The sequence below is a fragment of the Chrysemys picta genome, chromosome 1 (genome assembly GCF_011386835.1).
Source record: "Chrysemys picta bellii isolate R12L10 chromosome 1, ASM1138683v2, whole genome shotgun sequence".
Lineage (NCBI taxonomy): Eukaryota > Metazoa > Chordata > Testudines > Emydidae > Chrysemys > Chrysemys picta.
Genome location: NC_088791.1, coordinates 45,614,508 through 45,632,255, shown reverse-complemented (window position 1 = coordinate 45,632,255; position 17,748 = coordinate 45,614,508). Strand labels below are relative to the sequence as shown.

Here is a 17,748-nt window from a genome sequence, read left to right as displayed (position 1 = left end):
AGAGGCAAGCCCTTTCATTTAGCATTGGGAAATGGTATCACTGACATTTAAAGCCCCTTACATATATCTTGACCAACCTGTTGGAAATTGGAGAGCAAGTCATTTTATAAGAATAATCAATAACTTATTGCTTTTTTTATAATTAACATAGTGTTAAAGCATTGTCTTATAAAAAGCTCACAATGATGCAGGCTTTCTAAAGGGCAAAATAGTAAAGATTTTGAAAGCTTTCTCCAACAGTAAAAGTCAAACTTAAAAAAAATAAATAAAGCACTGTTACTTCTGCATACATGTTGCTGACAACAGAAAAATGTAGGATTAATATACTGAGCGTTTAGATATGAATCATAACACTTCTAATAAAATAATGGAAGGGCTCCTTTTCCTTTAACATTATTTTAGCAAGCTTGATTTGATGCTCCTGATCCAAAGTTCTCCTAATTTAGAAATTAGATGGGTTATACACTTCATGATCCTTAGATCTTAATTTATGTAGAAAACTCACTTTTTTCAAATCTCTCTCAGGGGAACGTGTAGATTTTTCATGCTAGAGTACTCAATAGGAATCCAAAACAATACAGTTTTAAATGTTAAAAGTTAACCATACTATTTAAAAACATCCAAGTCCACTTAAAAGTACAGTATATACACCGTTTTAGACTTTGCTATACTTCCTACTTTTTAATGATTTGCCAGATGTGGTGATTTGTCTCTCCTTCTTATAAGCCAGACTTCTAAGGCAGTGTCCAGAGATATAACAACAGTGAAAGAATTAGCTAAAAAGGCACTGTTTCAGATACTGAAATGTGAAGGAGGCAAATTACTATATGATAGATTTATAGATCTTCATGTTATTACTAAGCCAAATCAAACATGAGTGAAGAAGAGAAATAACAACCTTTTTGCAAACTCAGTTTAAAAGACTGATTATTTTAAGTATTTTAATTCTGAAATACAAAGCATTCGTTTTGCTTACAAGATACTAGTAAAACAGAATTTCAAATTTAGGAAACCATATCACTAACTTCTGTACTTTTTACTGAAAGATGCACAATTTGCCTAAATTTACATTCTCTGTTTTTAAAAAAGCCACACTCTTAAAAACTACTGTAGCGATTACAAAATAAAAACCCGATGGATTTTTCTAATTACTGGACATATCTTTCCCCATTGGTAATTTTGGTTCTAATTAGATCTTCTAATAAGAACGATTAGTTGGGTGCAGATTGCTTCTCTCCCTCGGTCCCTACAGCAGGGCAGTTTTAGGAAAGGTGAGGAATTAACTTCTCGTCATCCACACGCCACCTAGTGATGAGAAAGGGGTGGATTGTTTTAAAAGGCAACAGAAAGGACAGAAGGATGAAAATGCTCTCAGCACCCGTCCCACCGATCGCCTTTCTTGAAAGCTAGAAAAGCAATTTGGATAAGGGATGCGATGGGAACTACAAAGAGGAATGAAGCTGCTATTAAAAAGTCTCGCAATACTTCACTTCCAGTCTGTAATTTGATTTTTTCCCCTTAAGCAACTAATTTCCCCCCTTTGTTGCAAGGAACTAGCACTTCAAAGAGATCACCCTAATCGTCTCTTCTATGCCGTATCCAGAGTTTGACCTCCGCCCCAGGCAGCAGCCAACTAACTACGCCGCCAATGAGGGGGTGGACTGAGCCGCGCGGACACGAGCCACAAACACACACCCCATGTCCTCGCCTGCACCGCAACCCGGCGTGTAACGATTTGTAATTCTCTTTGTTCCTCTCTCGGATCGATGTCCTCCTCCTTCACGCCACCTCGTCGGGCTGCTTCCTTCGGTGGCATTTGCAGGAGCGGAAAGGAGAAGCAGCCGCCTGGAAAATAACAACCTGCAGCCGCAGCAGCAGTCGCTCCTCTCCCAGCTTGGCGAGGCATGGCCCACCCACTGGAGGGGCAGGAGAGAGAAACCCTGCTGTGCCCTCTGCCTCGCCAGTGCGTCTTCCCCATCCAGTCCGCGGCCATCTGCAGCCCCTCAGCAGCCCGGCGGCATGGGCAGCGGCGCGACTCCCTCCTGACAGGGGCCACCCCGCCGCAAGCTCTGCTCCTCGGGAAAGACGCGCTGCATTAACTTGCCAGGCGCGATTACGCTGCTTCCTCCCCCCACCCTGGAACTTGTTGCTGGTGGTGCTTGGCGGCGGAGGGGGAAGCCCCGGTAGCTCTGGCCCCTTGGCTCGGGGCTGGCTTTCTCAGTGGCTCCCATCTCTCCGCCTTTCCCGACAGTCTCCATGCAAGTGAGCGCTCTGGCCAGACTTTGCCAGGTACGTACCGCGGGCTGCACCCGGGCCGGGGGAAGGAGAGCCGAGCCGGGGGTGGGAGGTCCCTGCCTCTAGCCGGCAAATTGCACCCAACCAGGGAGGTTCCCTAAGCCTCGGCTCCCGCTCCAAACCTCTCCCTGACACCATCCGTACCACGAGCCCCCCTCCCCCTAATCCCACACGAGGCTCACTGACCCTTTCCCTGCCCCCCTTGCACTATGGAGACCCCCTAATCCTCCTCCCTCCCTAGTCTCAGCATGAGGCCTCACAATCCCCCACCCCTCCCAGACACTGCCTGGCCCTTCTTCCCCCTCCCTGACCCCCCTGCACAATGGAGTCCCCCTGCCTCCCTAGCCTCAGCGTGAGCTCCTCTTACCATCACCCCTCCCTGACCCCCCTGCACTATGGAGACCCCCTAACTCTCTATCCCCACCCAACCCGCGCTTCACTCCAGGCTCCACAACCCGTGTTTCCCCTCCCAGCCCCACACTCACTGTAACGCTCCCACACGTCTCTCCTTCCCCGACTCCAGCTTCAGCCCCCGCTTCCCCAAACTTCTCTTCTCCCGCCCCAGCCCCCCCATTCACCAGCTGGCTCCTCTCCCCAACAACCCCTTCGCCTGGATGCTTCAGCGCCCCACTGGCTATTCCCCTGCGCCGGGGGCCCTTCTGACCCCCCCCCCCAACCCGCCCCCCGCGCACCGGCTCTGCGCTGCTCTCCTCCCGGCTCTGGACCCCGCCCCATCCCCGCATCAGCACCCCAGTCCCGATTTCCCCCTCGCCAGCAGGCAGCTGCCCCCTCCGTCGGGGGTTCCCCCGCGCGTCACTCTCTGCTCCAGCATGTTTTCTTGGAAGAAAACTTGCCGTGAAGTTTAAGGCTGTCGCCTTGAGCTCCTCCCCCCGGCCGCGGGCTCCCCCTGCCCCTTCTCCCGAGGCTGAAATCCCAGGGGCAACCAGGCGGGGGGGATCAGTCCCGACGTCGCGCTGGGGCTCTGAATAGGGAAGGGGCGGCCGCCTGCGCCTGCCCACTCCCCTTCCAGCCCGGCCACTTAGCGTTGTGCAGGGCGGGAGGGGCTGGGGAGAAATTCTGCGGTAGCCCCCGGCTGGAACTGATCCGCGGCTGCCGGTGCGCCTCTCTCCAGTGTCCATCCCGCCGCCAGCGGCAGTTGCTTGTCTCTTCTGGCAGGAACAGGTGGGAGGAGAGTCCGGTGGGCGCACATCGCTAGGGCAGAAAGATCTTCCCCTAGCTCCAGGTGGCTGGCCTTAGCTGGCTGCTGGGTGCACATCCTTCGTAGGCTGTGTCTGTATGCAACAGACTGACCTTTCTTCACAGGAACCAGCTGGTAGGGAGGGTGAGGTTTTTTTGAACACCAGTACATGATGACTTTCCCAATAATTTGATGTATTATCTTAAGCCACAGGAAAGGGAAAGGGAGGAGACAAGACAAGTCTTTAAATGATACCAGTACTAATAAATAAATAAATAAATAATGTTCAGTACATTGATATTGTGTGAGCATTTTTATTCATTTTTTAAATTTATATTTTAGTGGCCAAGCCTAGATTGGCTCTGAAGTGATCCCTCAGCAGCAGCTGCTGTAGCAGGTTGGACCATGGCAGCAGGAGTAGCAGCTTGGTTGCCATTTGCACGGGCAGCAGCCATAGGATGGATGCCAGTGGCCACAAATCCCATGCCAGCTGCTCCCCGGCAGGAGAGAAAGCGAAGCCAGGACTCTCTGATTGTGCTGAACGTGAGTGGTACCCAGTTCCAGACATGGCAGGACACCTTGGAGCGCTACCCTGATACACTGCTGGGCAGCTCGGAGCGGGACTTTTTTTACCACCCAGAGACACAGCAGTATTTTTTTGACCGGGATCCTGACATCTTCCGTCACATCCTCAACTTCTATCGTACAGGGAAGCTGCACTACCCTCGACAAGAATGTATATCAGCTTATGACGAGGAGCTGGCCTTCTTTGGCATCATCCCTGAGATCATAGGCGACTGCTGCTATGAGGAGTACAAGGATCGCCGGCGTGAGAATGCTGAGCGCCTGCAGGATGATGCAGATCAGGATCATGCGGCTGAGTGTTCCCTGCCTTCCATGACAACTCGGGAGAGAATGTGGCGGGCCTTCGAAAATCCACACACAAGTACACTGGCCCTGGTCTTCTACTATGTTACTGGCTTCTTCATTGCTATCTCTGTCATTGCCAATGTGGTGGAGACAGTGCCCTGTGGGGTAAACCCTGGTCGAATCAAGGACCTGCCCTGTGGGGAGCGCTATGCTGTGGCTTTCTTCTGCCTGGATACTGCCTGTGTCATGATCTTCACTGTTGAGTATCTGCTGCGTCTGGTGGCAGCCCCCAACCGCTACAAGTTTGTGCGCAGTGTCATGAGCGTTATTGATGTAGTGGCCATCATGCCCTATTACATTGGTCTGGTGATGACAGATAATGAGGATGTCAGTGGGGCCTTTGTGACATTGCGTGTCTTCCGTGTCTTCCGTATCTTTAAGTTTTCCCGCCACTCACAGGGGCTGCGCATCCTGGGTTACACGCTAAAAAGCTGTGCCTCGGAGTTGGGCTTTCTCCTCTTCTCACTGACCATGGCCATCATCATCTTTGCCACGGTCATGTTCTATGCAGAGAAAGGTTCGTCATCCAGCAAGTTCACCAGTATCCCTGCGGCCTTCTGGTACACCATCGTCACTATGACAACGCTGGGGTAAGTGCAGATTTGCTTTGGCCATGGCCAACATTTTAGCAACTTTATTGTCACAAAAGAGCAATGTTTGATATTAAAAACTTCATTAGAAAAAGTGGGAATATCAGTATTTGTTACAAAAACTTTACAAACACAAGTGGGTGCTTTATACATTCTATTTTAAACCTATGTGAATAGGTAGGTGTAAAAGTGTTGCCAGAGGATAAACATGTGAATAATGTATTATAAAATCAATTTTTTTGTTTTCAAAATTATATGTAGTTTCTTTACTCTTTGCTTTTGCAGTTGGGACAGTGAGAGTATTTTTTGTAGTCTCCATGAGGTGTCAGTGGGTCTTTAATGATGTAACATAAGTCCTAGAAAAATCCTTTACAATATTTGCTAATGTAATGGCAATTAACAAAAGAGCCCAGATATAAAGTTTTAATCTTACCATATAGAAAACAGTGTAGCTCTGCCATTTTGTTTGAACCAAAGTGATGTATAGAAATGGACTTGGATACTGTGAAGTCAGTTGAATTCACAAAAGCATAAGTAAAACTTTAAACTTCACAAAGGCCAAACCTTGATCCCATTAAGGCACTGGCAAAATTCCCTTTGATTTCAGTGGGACTAGGAATTGGCCAAAAGTGAATGACATGTGTCAGCCTACATACACTTATGAAAGTGCCTGTGAAGCTGACTGAGAAACTATAACTAACATATGTGACTAATTTAATTCCAGTATATATGTTAAAAGTTGTTCTAGTTACAAATTAAACTTCCCAGTAATTTGGAATTAAAATATATCACAGTTGACATTTAAGATCCAATGAGTTTTAGTGGTTAATTAGGAGACTTCATTGTTTAAAAATGATATTGATGTCATTGTAGCTGTTTATTCTATAGAGAAGGTTGTGGAAATGCATTTCTCTTTGATGCTAACAGAGATTTAGAAAGGTTGGTTAATTTGAGGAGGCAATTTGTCATTCTAGTCTTAGTTCTGTGATATATAGCATGTTGTAATAGCTATTATATTGAATCTGAATAGGAGTTTATTCATTGTAAATTTCTAGTTCTTTTATGACTGTGCGTATTAAGAGACAAAACTTTTCTCTGTCACTAAGACCATCGTTTCATTAATCAAACATTTTATCACATCTTGTTTAAATTGTCTGGGTTTATGGAACATGCATCTTTTTTTTTTACTTTACCAAAATGAAAGTAAACCCGTATAATGAATTAGTTTATTTATTATCTATTATCATAATCTAGATTGGAAAACCATGTAAAAAACTTTAAAGATAAAAGGGCTGTATTCTACCATCAGTTTTTATACAGAGCTTTTATCTTTAGCACAATATAACAAATGAAGATAAATACTGTACACTGGAAATATTTCATATGTCTTCTGGTATTGGTGTGTAATGCCAGAAATGTGTTACAAGCTGTCATTGGTAACAAATTAAGGATTTGTTGTTATATTGGGTAAAATGATCTTATTACTATAGCTTTTTAATACTATTACATTATTAATTATCTAAGCTGTGATAATTTCAGCAAAATCAGTCATGATCAATTAACATCACTGATCAGAGGGGTAGCCGTGTTAGTCTGAATCTGTAAAAAGCAACAGAGGGTCCTGTGGCACCTTTGAGACTAACAGAAGTACTGGGAGCATAAGCTTTCGTGGGTAAGAACCTCACTTCTTCAGATGCTTTTTAACATCACTGAGAACATTTACCACTGGAGATGAAATAACAAATGCAGGAGCTGATCTGTATTTGATAATAACTGATATCTGTTCGACAATTAAGGTAGTCAGTATTGGTTGGCAGTACTTGTTCAGGGTACTGAACAGTACATTGTTGTTAATACTTCATGTCCACCTTGTAATTGTCTATGTTTCTGATATAGGAGCCTGTTTGGCACTGGTAGGAAAAAATAAATAAAAAGTGTATTATGTTATGATTCCAGATTACAAAAGTATTTTAGACTGGGTAACGCTTTCAAAAGCAGCTAAGTGAGTTAGGAACCTAAATCTTATTGGAAATCAGTGGGACTTTGGAGTCTTAACAATTTTTGAAAATGGGGTTTAGGTTCCTAAGTCACTTAGGCTGGAATTTTTTTTTATAGGTGCCTGAGGATGCAGGATAGTAGGATTTTTCAAAAGGATTTAGGTACTTAACTCCCATTGGTTTCAAGAGGCCACTTAACAGGTGTTCTGTGACAGAATCTGTAAAGAGGCATTCTGGTGAGGGGCCTACAAATTAGGGGGCAAAATTCTCATGTGTAAACTCCATGACCCATCAACAAGACCCGTGCATGCTATTTGTGCTACTGCCATGCAAAAGATGCATAGGACCACTGCTGGACAGAATACATGTTCCAAATACATGTACATATAGGGGCTAGATTCACTTTAGACACCTAAATTACAGAATCAGTCCCCGTGGAGATTTACATAACCCCCATTCAGCCATTGCTGAATCCCATAGGCACCTAAACTTGCCTAAGTTTGTGCAGTAAAAGTTCCTTAGGCACCTATATTTCTGCCTCTGAGCATACATACTGCAGTGACATACCAGGTATCTGCATGTTCAAGCCGCAGCGCAATGTACGAGGGGGAAGTTAAGCATTCCTCTGTCTAACTTGCCTGTGAGGCCCAATCTGGCAAGCATGCTCAGGCCTTACCTACTAGATCAGGCCCCAGTAGGCAAGCTTACACAAAATGGTGGGGGGTAGAGTAAAAAGGAGAAGTAGGAGGATCACCTCCCTCATAACTTTTAGCCCAGTGGTAGGGTACCCACCTAGGAGACCTCTGGTTTAAGTCTCCCCTCTACCTGAGGGGGGCAAAGAGTTTTGAACAGGGATCTGCTACCTCTCAGATGAGTGCCCTAGCCAGTGGGCTATGGGATAATCTGATGTGGGGTCTCCAAGGGTCTGTCTACACTGCAATTAGACATCCACAGCTGGCCCATGTCAGCTGACTCTGGCTTGCTGGGCTCAGGCTGAGGGGCTGTTTAATTGCAATGTAGACTTCTGGGCTTGGGCTGGAGCCTGGGCTCTAGGACCCTGCAATTAAACAGTCTCCCCAGCCCGAGTCAGCTGGCACAGACCAGCCGCAAGTGTTCAATTGCAATGTAGATACACCCTTAGTCTCTCCAATTGAAACTGTTCCACTGTGGATCAATCATTTAAAAAGTCATTGGAGCAGGGGACTGGATCCTGGCTGGGTCTCCCACGTGAGTGTTCTACAGAGCCACTTTCATGTTTGCTTTTTCTCTCTCTCTGGTCTAATGACTTTTTCATTATTTATTTCCTCCCCTCTTCCCCCACCCTCCATCCGCCAGCTTCTTGCAAAAATGGTATAGGTACCTAACTCCAAGAGAGGGTTGGCAGCTGAGAATCCCAAGCAGAGGGAGGTGCCTCCCTGCAGCCTGGACTTAGGTGCCTATCTTTGAGAGAGGGGTAGGGCGGGGTGGCCAACCTGAGCCTGAGAAGGAGCCAGAATTTACCAATGTACATTGCCAAAGAGCCACAGTAATATGTCAGCAGACCCCCATTAACTCCCCCCTGCCACTCCCAGAGCCTCCCACTCACTGCAGCTCCACTGATCAGTACCTCCTCCTCCCTCCCTGCACCTCCTGATCACCTGTTTCGTGGTGTGCAGGAGGCTCGGGCGGGGAGGAGCGAGGGCATGGCAGGCTCAGGGGAGGGGGCGGGAAGGGGTGGAGTGGGGGCAGGGCCTGTGGCAGAGCTAGGGGTTAAGCACCCCCCCGCACATTGGAAAGTTGGCACCTATCGCTCCAGTCCCAGAGTCAGTGCCTATCAAGGAGCCACATATTAATTTCTGAAGAGCTGCATCTGGCTCCGGGGCCACAGGTTGGCCACCCCTGGGGTAGGGCTTAGCATGCGCCCCTCAGCACCTCCTGCTGGCTAGTTTAGGTAGGAGCCGCCTAGCATGATGGCTTATGTGAATTCCATTCTGAGGTGCCTGTCTCTCCCTATTCGTTGTATAGGGAGTGGAGGTGCTGAACTCGGGCTTTGCGAATTCCAGTGATAAAGGTTAGGCATGGTGATACTCACCATCCCCACACCTATGTTCCTTTGTGAATCTAGCCCTTACGTGCCATTTGGGAGATAGCTGCACAGCCATCCTGAATTTGGCCATTAACATTTACGATAATACATAATTCTGGAGAAGTTTTAAGTAGCATGTTAACTGAAGAATGTTGTCCTTTTAATAATATCTTGTTAGCCACGTAAAGATTGTGATTAAATGTTAAATAGTGATGTATAACTTGAGTAGCATAAAAGGCTCAGAACTCTTCTCAGCTTGATAGAGTAAGTGCAGGAAAAGAGGGGAAAGTTACAAGGGAAAAAAGGTAAAGATCAATGAAAGCTGATTATTATTATTTCTAGTAACTTGGATTAGGGATCAGATCCTGCCATCCTTACTTGGGCTACACTCCCATTAATTTAAATTAAAGTTTTGTTTGAATAAGGACTGCAGAAACTGGACTTACATGAACCAAGTTCTTCACCTAAGAACAAAACTAGCTTAACTCACTTATATTTTAGAAGATCACTGTGTCCAACAAGTTATCTGAAATGTTATAAAATTTTAGGAAAGCTAATGCTAAATAATAGACCAACTTTATTTGAGTTTTGAAGACTGGATATTGTTCTTACAATTTGTGAGATAGCAAGGGTATTGAGTGTCAGCAGTAGCAATTTGGGTAGTTATCTTGGAAGCATAGCTATATTTCTCAGTTCTGCATAATTGGTAAGCAATTAAACCATCTTTTAAAAACACAGATTACATTTTTCACTGTAGAATGCCAGCGACTTCAACTATTGCTACAGTTTTTAGACTCCAAGTACATCACAACTATTAACTATCCTCAACTCCAAATATCACAGTGGAAAGGGTTGTACGTGAGGTGTAGTTATACCAAAAAAAAAAAGAAAAAGAAAAAGAAAGGAGAAATGTAGTTCTAGGAGTAGAACATGCACTCATGTAGAAGCTGAGAAATGTGCATTCAAATTTCAAGTCAGTATTTTAGTGATTTTTAACTATACTACTACTCTGGCTCTATAAACCATAAAGGTCCTTGGCCGTTCTCACAATTTGCACACCTCCCCCCCCACTTCTGTTAGGGGTTTGCTTGTTTCACCTGCATCAGTTTTAATTATAGAAAAAGGTTACAAGTGAGACAGAGGTGAGTAACAATCACAGGAAAAGCAGAAGGAGGTTGTAGAGACGGGGGAGGAGGGTTCAAGCCTCCAATAAGGACCAGAGAAGCTTGGGGCCAGCAGCACAAATGAGGCACAGAGGACAAGCAGCTGCAGGGTAGGAATGGAGGCAGAGCAGGAGCTGAGGTCTATTGAAACTGTGTCTGAGAGACTTACACAGGTGCTTATCAGACACCCACAACTACAATGACTGAATTCTGCTACTTTCTGCTGTAATCCCCTAATTTACTGGTTTTCTTCCTGACACTGCTACAGCCAACAAATGAGCTGGGGAAGCCTGGGCCAAGTTTTGGTGGAGTGGGAGTGTGTGTTTGTAGATCATACAGCAACATTTGTACAAACTTATATATGCTGTTATATATTGTGCTTAAAAATAAAGAATGTATTGATCTTTTGTGACTAGTTCAAAAACAATGACACAGGTATATTAAATAGTACCTTCATATTTATGGGCATGACATTATATAGTTTTGTCAGATCATATAACACATCGATAGGTGAATTATAGACTTTGTGGAGGGCTATTTAAAAATAAGAAAATTGATTTTTTGCTTTCATAATGTAAACTAGATGTATTTACAAAAGAAAGTAACAAACAGTTCCATTAATTATTATTATTTATTTATTTATTCATGTGCTGAGCATCTTACAACAGATTCCCTGCCCTGAAGAGTTTACAGTCTACTAGATGATATGATTATGCAGCATGAGAAACCTACAAATAATAGATCAGGGAATAGGATGATGGATCTAATGCTACCCTGCACCTGCTACTTCCATTCCCTACCTTCATCATTTACCTTCCATTCCTTTCAGATCCTTGAAGTACACTTCCTTTAGTTCTTCTCTTCTCCTCACAACACTGTTGTCTATAGTCCTCCAAGCTCTGATTTTGACTATTGGCTTTCTGTGTTCCTCTATTCCAGCTCCCTTACCCACAACCTGGGCAAATTTAACTTCCACATGAAAGACCCCTCTGACTTTTGCTTTCATTTGTGTCCTCTCCCTATCTTCCTCATTCAGCTGCCAGAACTGGATCAAATCCTCCATTCATCACCATTGTCAATCTCCTGACCTAATCTTTACTCATAATGGTTCACTCTCTGACCTTTTCTTGACGAATTGCCTCTTTACAATCCTCACATAATCTCCTTCAGCAATGCACAATTCATACCTGATCTACACACTATCTTGTGTTCGTGTGACCTCCAAGCCATCAGTGTCTCCTGTGTCTCTGATCTTTGTCTGCTCCGAAACACCCAAATATCAAAAATAAAGAACCAATAATTAAGTAAAAATACAAAAAGAGAACACAATCCTGCAAACCCCTATATCATGAGTAGTTTCATTAAAACCTATGGGACTACTCATGGGAGTGAGGGCTATTCATGTGAGAAAAGATTTGCAGAATTGAATCCTTATTTCTGTATTTTTACTTAACTGGTTGGTCCTGTTAGTATTTGTATGCTTGATATTTTTTCAAGTCTGTTTTAAATTGAATTTTTCTATTTTTGAGTACAATCTTGTGATAGTGTTAGACTCTGCAAATACATTAGATATTTTGATCTATTTTTTCTTCACAGTGGGGTCTGAATAGCTAGACTACTGTAAAATGGGAGGGACAAAGTGTAATATAACCACCTTCAAAGTATGTTACTCGATATTCAAAATGGGCTCCAGATAAAATAGGAAGTATTTGAAAATAAGGGTCAGTTTGGTGGCAATGAAAACAATTTTTGTTTATTCACTAATAAAAAGATGCTTAAAATTGCATTGTGCTATTGGGTGGCTAGTTAGGAAACAGGAGTCATTATATCTGCTTTAGTTCTCTTCAAATAGGTCAACTTGCATGACTAAAAGATCAAGCAGATTTCTTAGAGGGAAGGAAGATTGTTTACTTCATGCAATTTCCCTTGAGCATGAATTTCCTTACCACAGATACAAGCATGGATGTGGTGTCAGGAAGATGAGTTTTCTGTTGAGAATCTCATTTATTTACTTCTTTTGGTGGAAACAGATGGAATTTGGTTTCTTCTAGTTACTGTGAGTCAAGAATAACAACACTTGGGTTGGTGCTGAGGAGGTGGCAATAACAAAATATATGCCAGTACCCTGTAAGTGTATAAACTGACATGCAGAATAATCACCACTGACATCTGATTTATTGATCATAGCCCATCATATGAACGGTTCTGGGCTAGTAATGCGAATCTGAAATACATGAATGGTTTGACTTAAGTGATAAAAATCCAGGAAGTTTAAATTGAATGGTGACACAACAGTTAACTCAAACCATTGTGCACTTCTGCACCCCTGCCCAACAAGACATGTTTACAGTGGAAATGCTGGGGGAAAAATCTATAAATATAGTAGTAGAGATAGTGCTGTTACATATGAAGGTACTTGGGAAATGAAATTGTAGTACTGAGTACAGAAACTTGTAAAAGAGCTGAATATTCATCTGAAATGTTGTTGTTGTTATACAAAACATTTCATAAACACAAGAAAAGACCCTCAATTTACTTTATTTATTTTGCAGAATAAACATTTGAAACAATGTAAGTCTATGGGCCTGTTTCTCATCTTATTGAAATTTTACCCCAGTATAATCCCGTTACTCCACGTTTACACCAACAAAAGTGAGAAGAGAATTGGATTCTATAAGTCATAAACTGACTGATTAAAAGAAGGCATATAAAATACAAACCCAAAGACATAGTTTAAATTCAGGTGCAGCTTCAGGTTTCATCAGCTATCTGACAGCCAAGTTGACACAGTGCTAGAAAAGATCCTGTATATTTCTGTACCTATCATTCATCAGGCGGTGAATGAGAACACTGATTTTTATTTAAGACCTAGTCTACAAAATAGTTTTCCTTCACTTCTTATGAAAAAAGGAGCATTTTGACCAAAAAAAGGAGCATTTTTACCACAGTGCACCAAGAAGTTATATTATTTTTTTCCAGACTGGCTTAAATAAGGGTCAGTTAAGGTGACAAATGTATTCTACCTTTTAGGTAGAACAACTGAAGTGCAACAGATGTGAGATCATGAGAGAGATCGCTGGATACAAGTATTTTTACATATATACCTACTGACCTAGGATCAAAATAAAAACATTAGCACATATAAAATTATGTGGCTTTTGGAACATTCCCTGAAAGATTTTAGTTCAATTTAAAAATAATAATAATAAATTAATAATTGGTAATTAATAAATAATACAAATTAATACTAACTAAAAACAGTGTCTTGAGACAGAGATGATCCAGATCCCTCAAATTTCAAACTTGCTAAAGGGAAACTAAATTAGTTTCTTCACACCAGCACAATGGCATTTCAAGAGATAAGAAGCATCTTATAGCAGAGATCCCCACATCTCTGGAAGGGATACGGATACCTTAGTGGTCTAAATATCCAGGTCTGAAAGTTCATCTGCACCCTACAAACCATACTCAAATATCAGCAATGTTAACACTTACTATTTCTAAAAGCTGATTAAATAATCATAACATATTACTGTGGTTGTATAAGATCGTAAAAGCCAAGTTCTGTCTGTGTGACTATTAAAGATCCAGTGGCGCTTTTCATAAGAGCAGTGACGTGGTTTGCTCTGAGGTCCTTGGTAAAACAATATTTCCTTTCCCACATTGCTGTGTAGCATACTGTGCACTGGCTGGCTACAACCCTCCATCCCTGAGGTCTGAGCATTTCCAGAGTGCTTTGTGCATTCACTTAATTTGAGCCTGATCCTGCACCACTGAATTAAATGGGAGATTTTTCATTTCCTTCAATGGTGGCAGGATACAGGCCATTGTGAAGATGGAAGATGCTGTAAAAATATTGGTATGAATAATCTCATGTTTATGTAATTTATCATATATGATAAGGCCCACATTTTCAAATTTAGGCCCAGATCCTTCAAAGTGATACATGCGAATAGTCCCTTACACCTGATTGGACTCCCACTGGGGTCAATGAGACAATGTATGAGCACAGGGATCCTCCTGCATGGATCAGATTGCAGAATCAGAGTGCTGTGAGCCAGATTTTAAAGGTATTCAGGTGCCTAAAGATGCAGGGAGACACCTAATGGGTTTTCAAAAGTGCCTAACTGTCATTGAAATCAAAGGGAATTATGTGCCTAGGCGGCTAGCTGCATTTTAGGTGCCTAAATGCTTTTAAAAATCTTACCGTTATTTTAGGTTAAGCACCTAAATCCATACTTAAAGACCTAAATAAATGGCCTGATTTTCAGAGGTGCTGAGCACCAGCTGCTGATATCGAAATAAATGGGATTTACGGGTGCTCAGCGTTTGTAAAAATTAACAGTTCCTATGTTCCTATAACATTAGCAAAGCAGAACATTGTGTATGTGTGTGTGTGATATTTTTTTTTGTTTGTGTTTTTTAGGAAAGGGAAGTAGATAGTTTAACAGTTAAAAGAGGGGAAATAACTTGGAGAGAGATTTTCTAAAAGCAAAATCTTCTCTTTGGTTTTCAATTTTTGCTGTCATTTTATGTAATTGATAATGCAGCAGGAAGATAATTGTAAGAAATATTAATTTTGTTATGCAAGTTTTACAAATTTCTTGTTTGTTATTCTTGAACTAATGAAAATGTTTTCCAGTAACTAACTGCAATATTTTAAAACGGAGCATATGCAAGTGTCCAGTTTTGAAAATTGTCATAGCCTGGAGCGCTGATTGACTTCAGTGAGATCAGAATTTGGTTCAGAGACAGTAATTTTGATGAAAGGTCCAGCATAAGCACTTACACAATTGTTGGCTTTTTGTTACTTTTTCGTTTTGAAAAATATTGTGGGCTAATCCATGTGGAAGAATCGTTCAAGTTATCATTTGTGAACCTAGTCTTCCAGGAATTCTTTGTGAGGGGATGAGTCTCAACCCATCCTAATTGTGCCAGCCTGAAACATTAGCTAGTAATTACCCCTGCTAATTTCTTCTGAATCTCTATCGTTAGCTTCCTTCAATAAGTCATACCAAAAGGGTTTTCTATACAAGACCGTGGGATGTAGCAAGGGCACTTAATTTATTTACAGTTTTATTTTTATCAATCTGTTTTTTTCCCTAAAAGGGGGAAACATATTTTCATGTTTGAAACTTTACTTTCCATTTCTGTAACCTGCATCTGTATCACTTGTAGCCGGTTATCAATTTCTTGAACTTCCTTATCAGTTGTGGTCAGCAACTACTGCACTGTACTGGGCTATTTAGGAATAAAGTGGATGGATGGATTACATGGTGGATTACAGTGACAACATGCTGGTTTCTAAACTCTCCTGCTTCCCACAGTGGGTAGAGGGGTTGAAGATGTCTTCCCCTGATCAAACTGAGAAGAAAAGTTTGTTTTATGAAGTTTCATCTTTCGTTGAAGTTAAAAATAAGAGGTTTGAAAATGAGTCTCTTTGTATTGAAGGTACATCAAAATTAAGAAATCCCTATATTTTTTAGGAGAAGCTTCTTTGTTCATTTAAATTATTCTGGATTGAATTAGGGGATTTTAGTTTTATAAGCGTTTTAGAGTGTGTTTGACTCATTTCAATCAATAAATCAAATCAAGTTGAGACAAAGGGCTTGTCTACATTACCTGCTGGATCGACAGGCAGCGATCAATCCAGCAGGGGTCGATTTCTCGTCTCTAGTTTAGACGCAATAAATAGACCACCGAGTGCTCTCACGTCGACTCTGGTACTCCACCAGGGCGAGAGGCGCAGGTGTTGATGGGAGAACGTCAGCCGTCGACTTACCACAGTGAAGACACTGCGGTAAGTAGATCTAAGTATGTCGACTTCAGCTACGTTATTCACGTAGTTGCGTAACTTAGATCGATCCCCCTCCCCGCAGTGTAGACCAGGCCAAAGATAATAAGACGTAAGGACAGAGTGGAATAGGCAAGCAGAAGCTACATATACCAGATGGAAGATAGACAAGTTAGGGGTGTTTAAATAACTCAGAAAATAAAAACAACCAAGTTGCATTATAATATTTATTAGATATAGTGTAATGAACTAAGTTAATTTTTGTGTTTTAAAACAACTGCAATGGAGAATTTAGTTAACCTATAATCAATAGCATTGTTCTTTTTTACCTTTGAGCATAAAACCTCACAAAAATACAAATAATATACAGGCAGAAAGTTAAGAATAAACACATTTAAAAATTGCCTTAGTGGTTAGAAGAACTAGATTTTCATTACCTGACACATGAAAATGAAGTAAAGGCAGAAAAGGCCCTTGATTTGAGTTGCTAGGGGAAGCAGTAAAAAGGCCAATAAGATGTTGGCTTATTTCAAAAGAGACATAACTCTAGGGATGGTGCTTTCAATAAAGCATTTCCTACACTAATTTTGGAGTACAATACTCCAGTTTTGGCTATTACATTTGAAGAAAAGTATAGTTAATTAGCAGAAGAGTACAGCATAATATGGAGTACTGGATAGGGCACATAAATAAGTGAATTTGAAGGGCTTTTATATGAAGAGAGAAGAGGCAACTGGATTACCTCCTTGTGATTAGAAGTGGTTTCCTGCTCAGTGGCCACATTGAAAAGGTCCTCTACTTCCAGGGTAAACCGAAGTCCAGACACAATAAAACGGCTTCCAAATAAGCCCTTTGCCCTCCCTGTGCCATAGCCCTTCCCCTTGGTTGGAAAGATACAACCCCACAGTCTTTAGGTAGTATCTTAGGGCCATAGGGGAGCCCATGCCTGCCCTCTGCCTAGGACTTCTGCCTTGGGACCATAAAAAATGAAGTAGCTATCCACTTCAAATTTAACCATTCTTGATTCATTTTTGCATCAGGTCCACTTCCTATGTTTGCCTGCTGTTTAGGCCTTTCCCTGTGAATGCAAACAAAATACCCAGTTAAAATCAGTTTTCAGGTTTATGGTTTTTCAAATAAAACCAAAAACCTTTTGAACAAAATTATAAAGAAAATGTGTCAAAAGTTTTTTGTTTTTGGGGGGAGGAAAGGAGGGTTCAAAATCCCAAGCAGCTCTATTTCTGAGTCAGCAAATGGATAGCCGAAAACAGGGATCTCAACCTCAAATCACCACGAGGGCCACATGAGGACTAGTACATTGGTCTGAGGGCTGCACCACTCATATAAAGGTACAAAAGCCCCCCCGCGTTGCCCCCGGACTCGCCCCCACTCCACCCCTTTGATTAGGCCCCGCCCCTGCCCCACCTCTTCCCACCCCTTCCCTGCCCCCATTCCAACCCCTTCCCCAAAGTCCCCACCCCAACTCCGCCCCCTCCCTGTCCCTATTCCAACCCCTTCCCCAATCCCTGCCCCTGCCCCGCCTCTTCTCCACCTCCTCCCCTGAGCACATGGCTCCCCACTCCTTCCCCCACTCCTGGAAAGTGCTAAGCACCACCAAACAGCTGTTTGGTGGCGGGAAGCGCCGGGAGGTAGGCAGAGGAGCAGGGACGCGGTGCGCTGGGGGGGGGAGCAGGGGCGGCCGGGGAGGGGAGCTTG

General features: G+C 42.7%; 2 protein-coding genes across 3 annotated transcripts in view; both read left to right on the top strand.

Annotated features, from left to right (window-relative positions):
* Positions 1 to 17,748, top strand: part of LOC135974716 (uncharacterized) — a 618,001-nt gene that overhangs the window by 522,782 nt on the left and 77,471 nt on the right. The gene's annotated exons all lie outside the window — the stretch shown is intronic.
* KCND2 (potassium voltage-gated channel subfamily D member 2) overlaps positions 1,320 to 17,748 on the top strand; it is a 432,385-nt gene continuing 415,956 nt past the window's right edge. For both annotated transcript variants that reach the window (XM_024109035.3, XM_005305656.5), the window contains exons 1-2: positions 1,320 to 2,289; positions 3,836 to 5,013. In XM_024109035.3, coding sequence (XP_023964803.1) covers positions 3,899 to 5,013 — 1,115 coding nt within the window. In that variant the 5' untranslated portion in view covers positions 1,320 to 2,289; positions 3,836 to 3,898. The remainder of the gene's footprint in view (positions 2,290 to 3,835; positions 5,014 to 17,748) is intronic.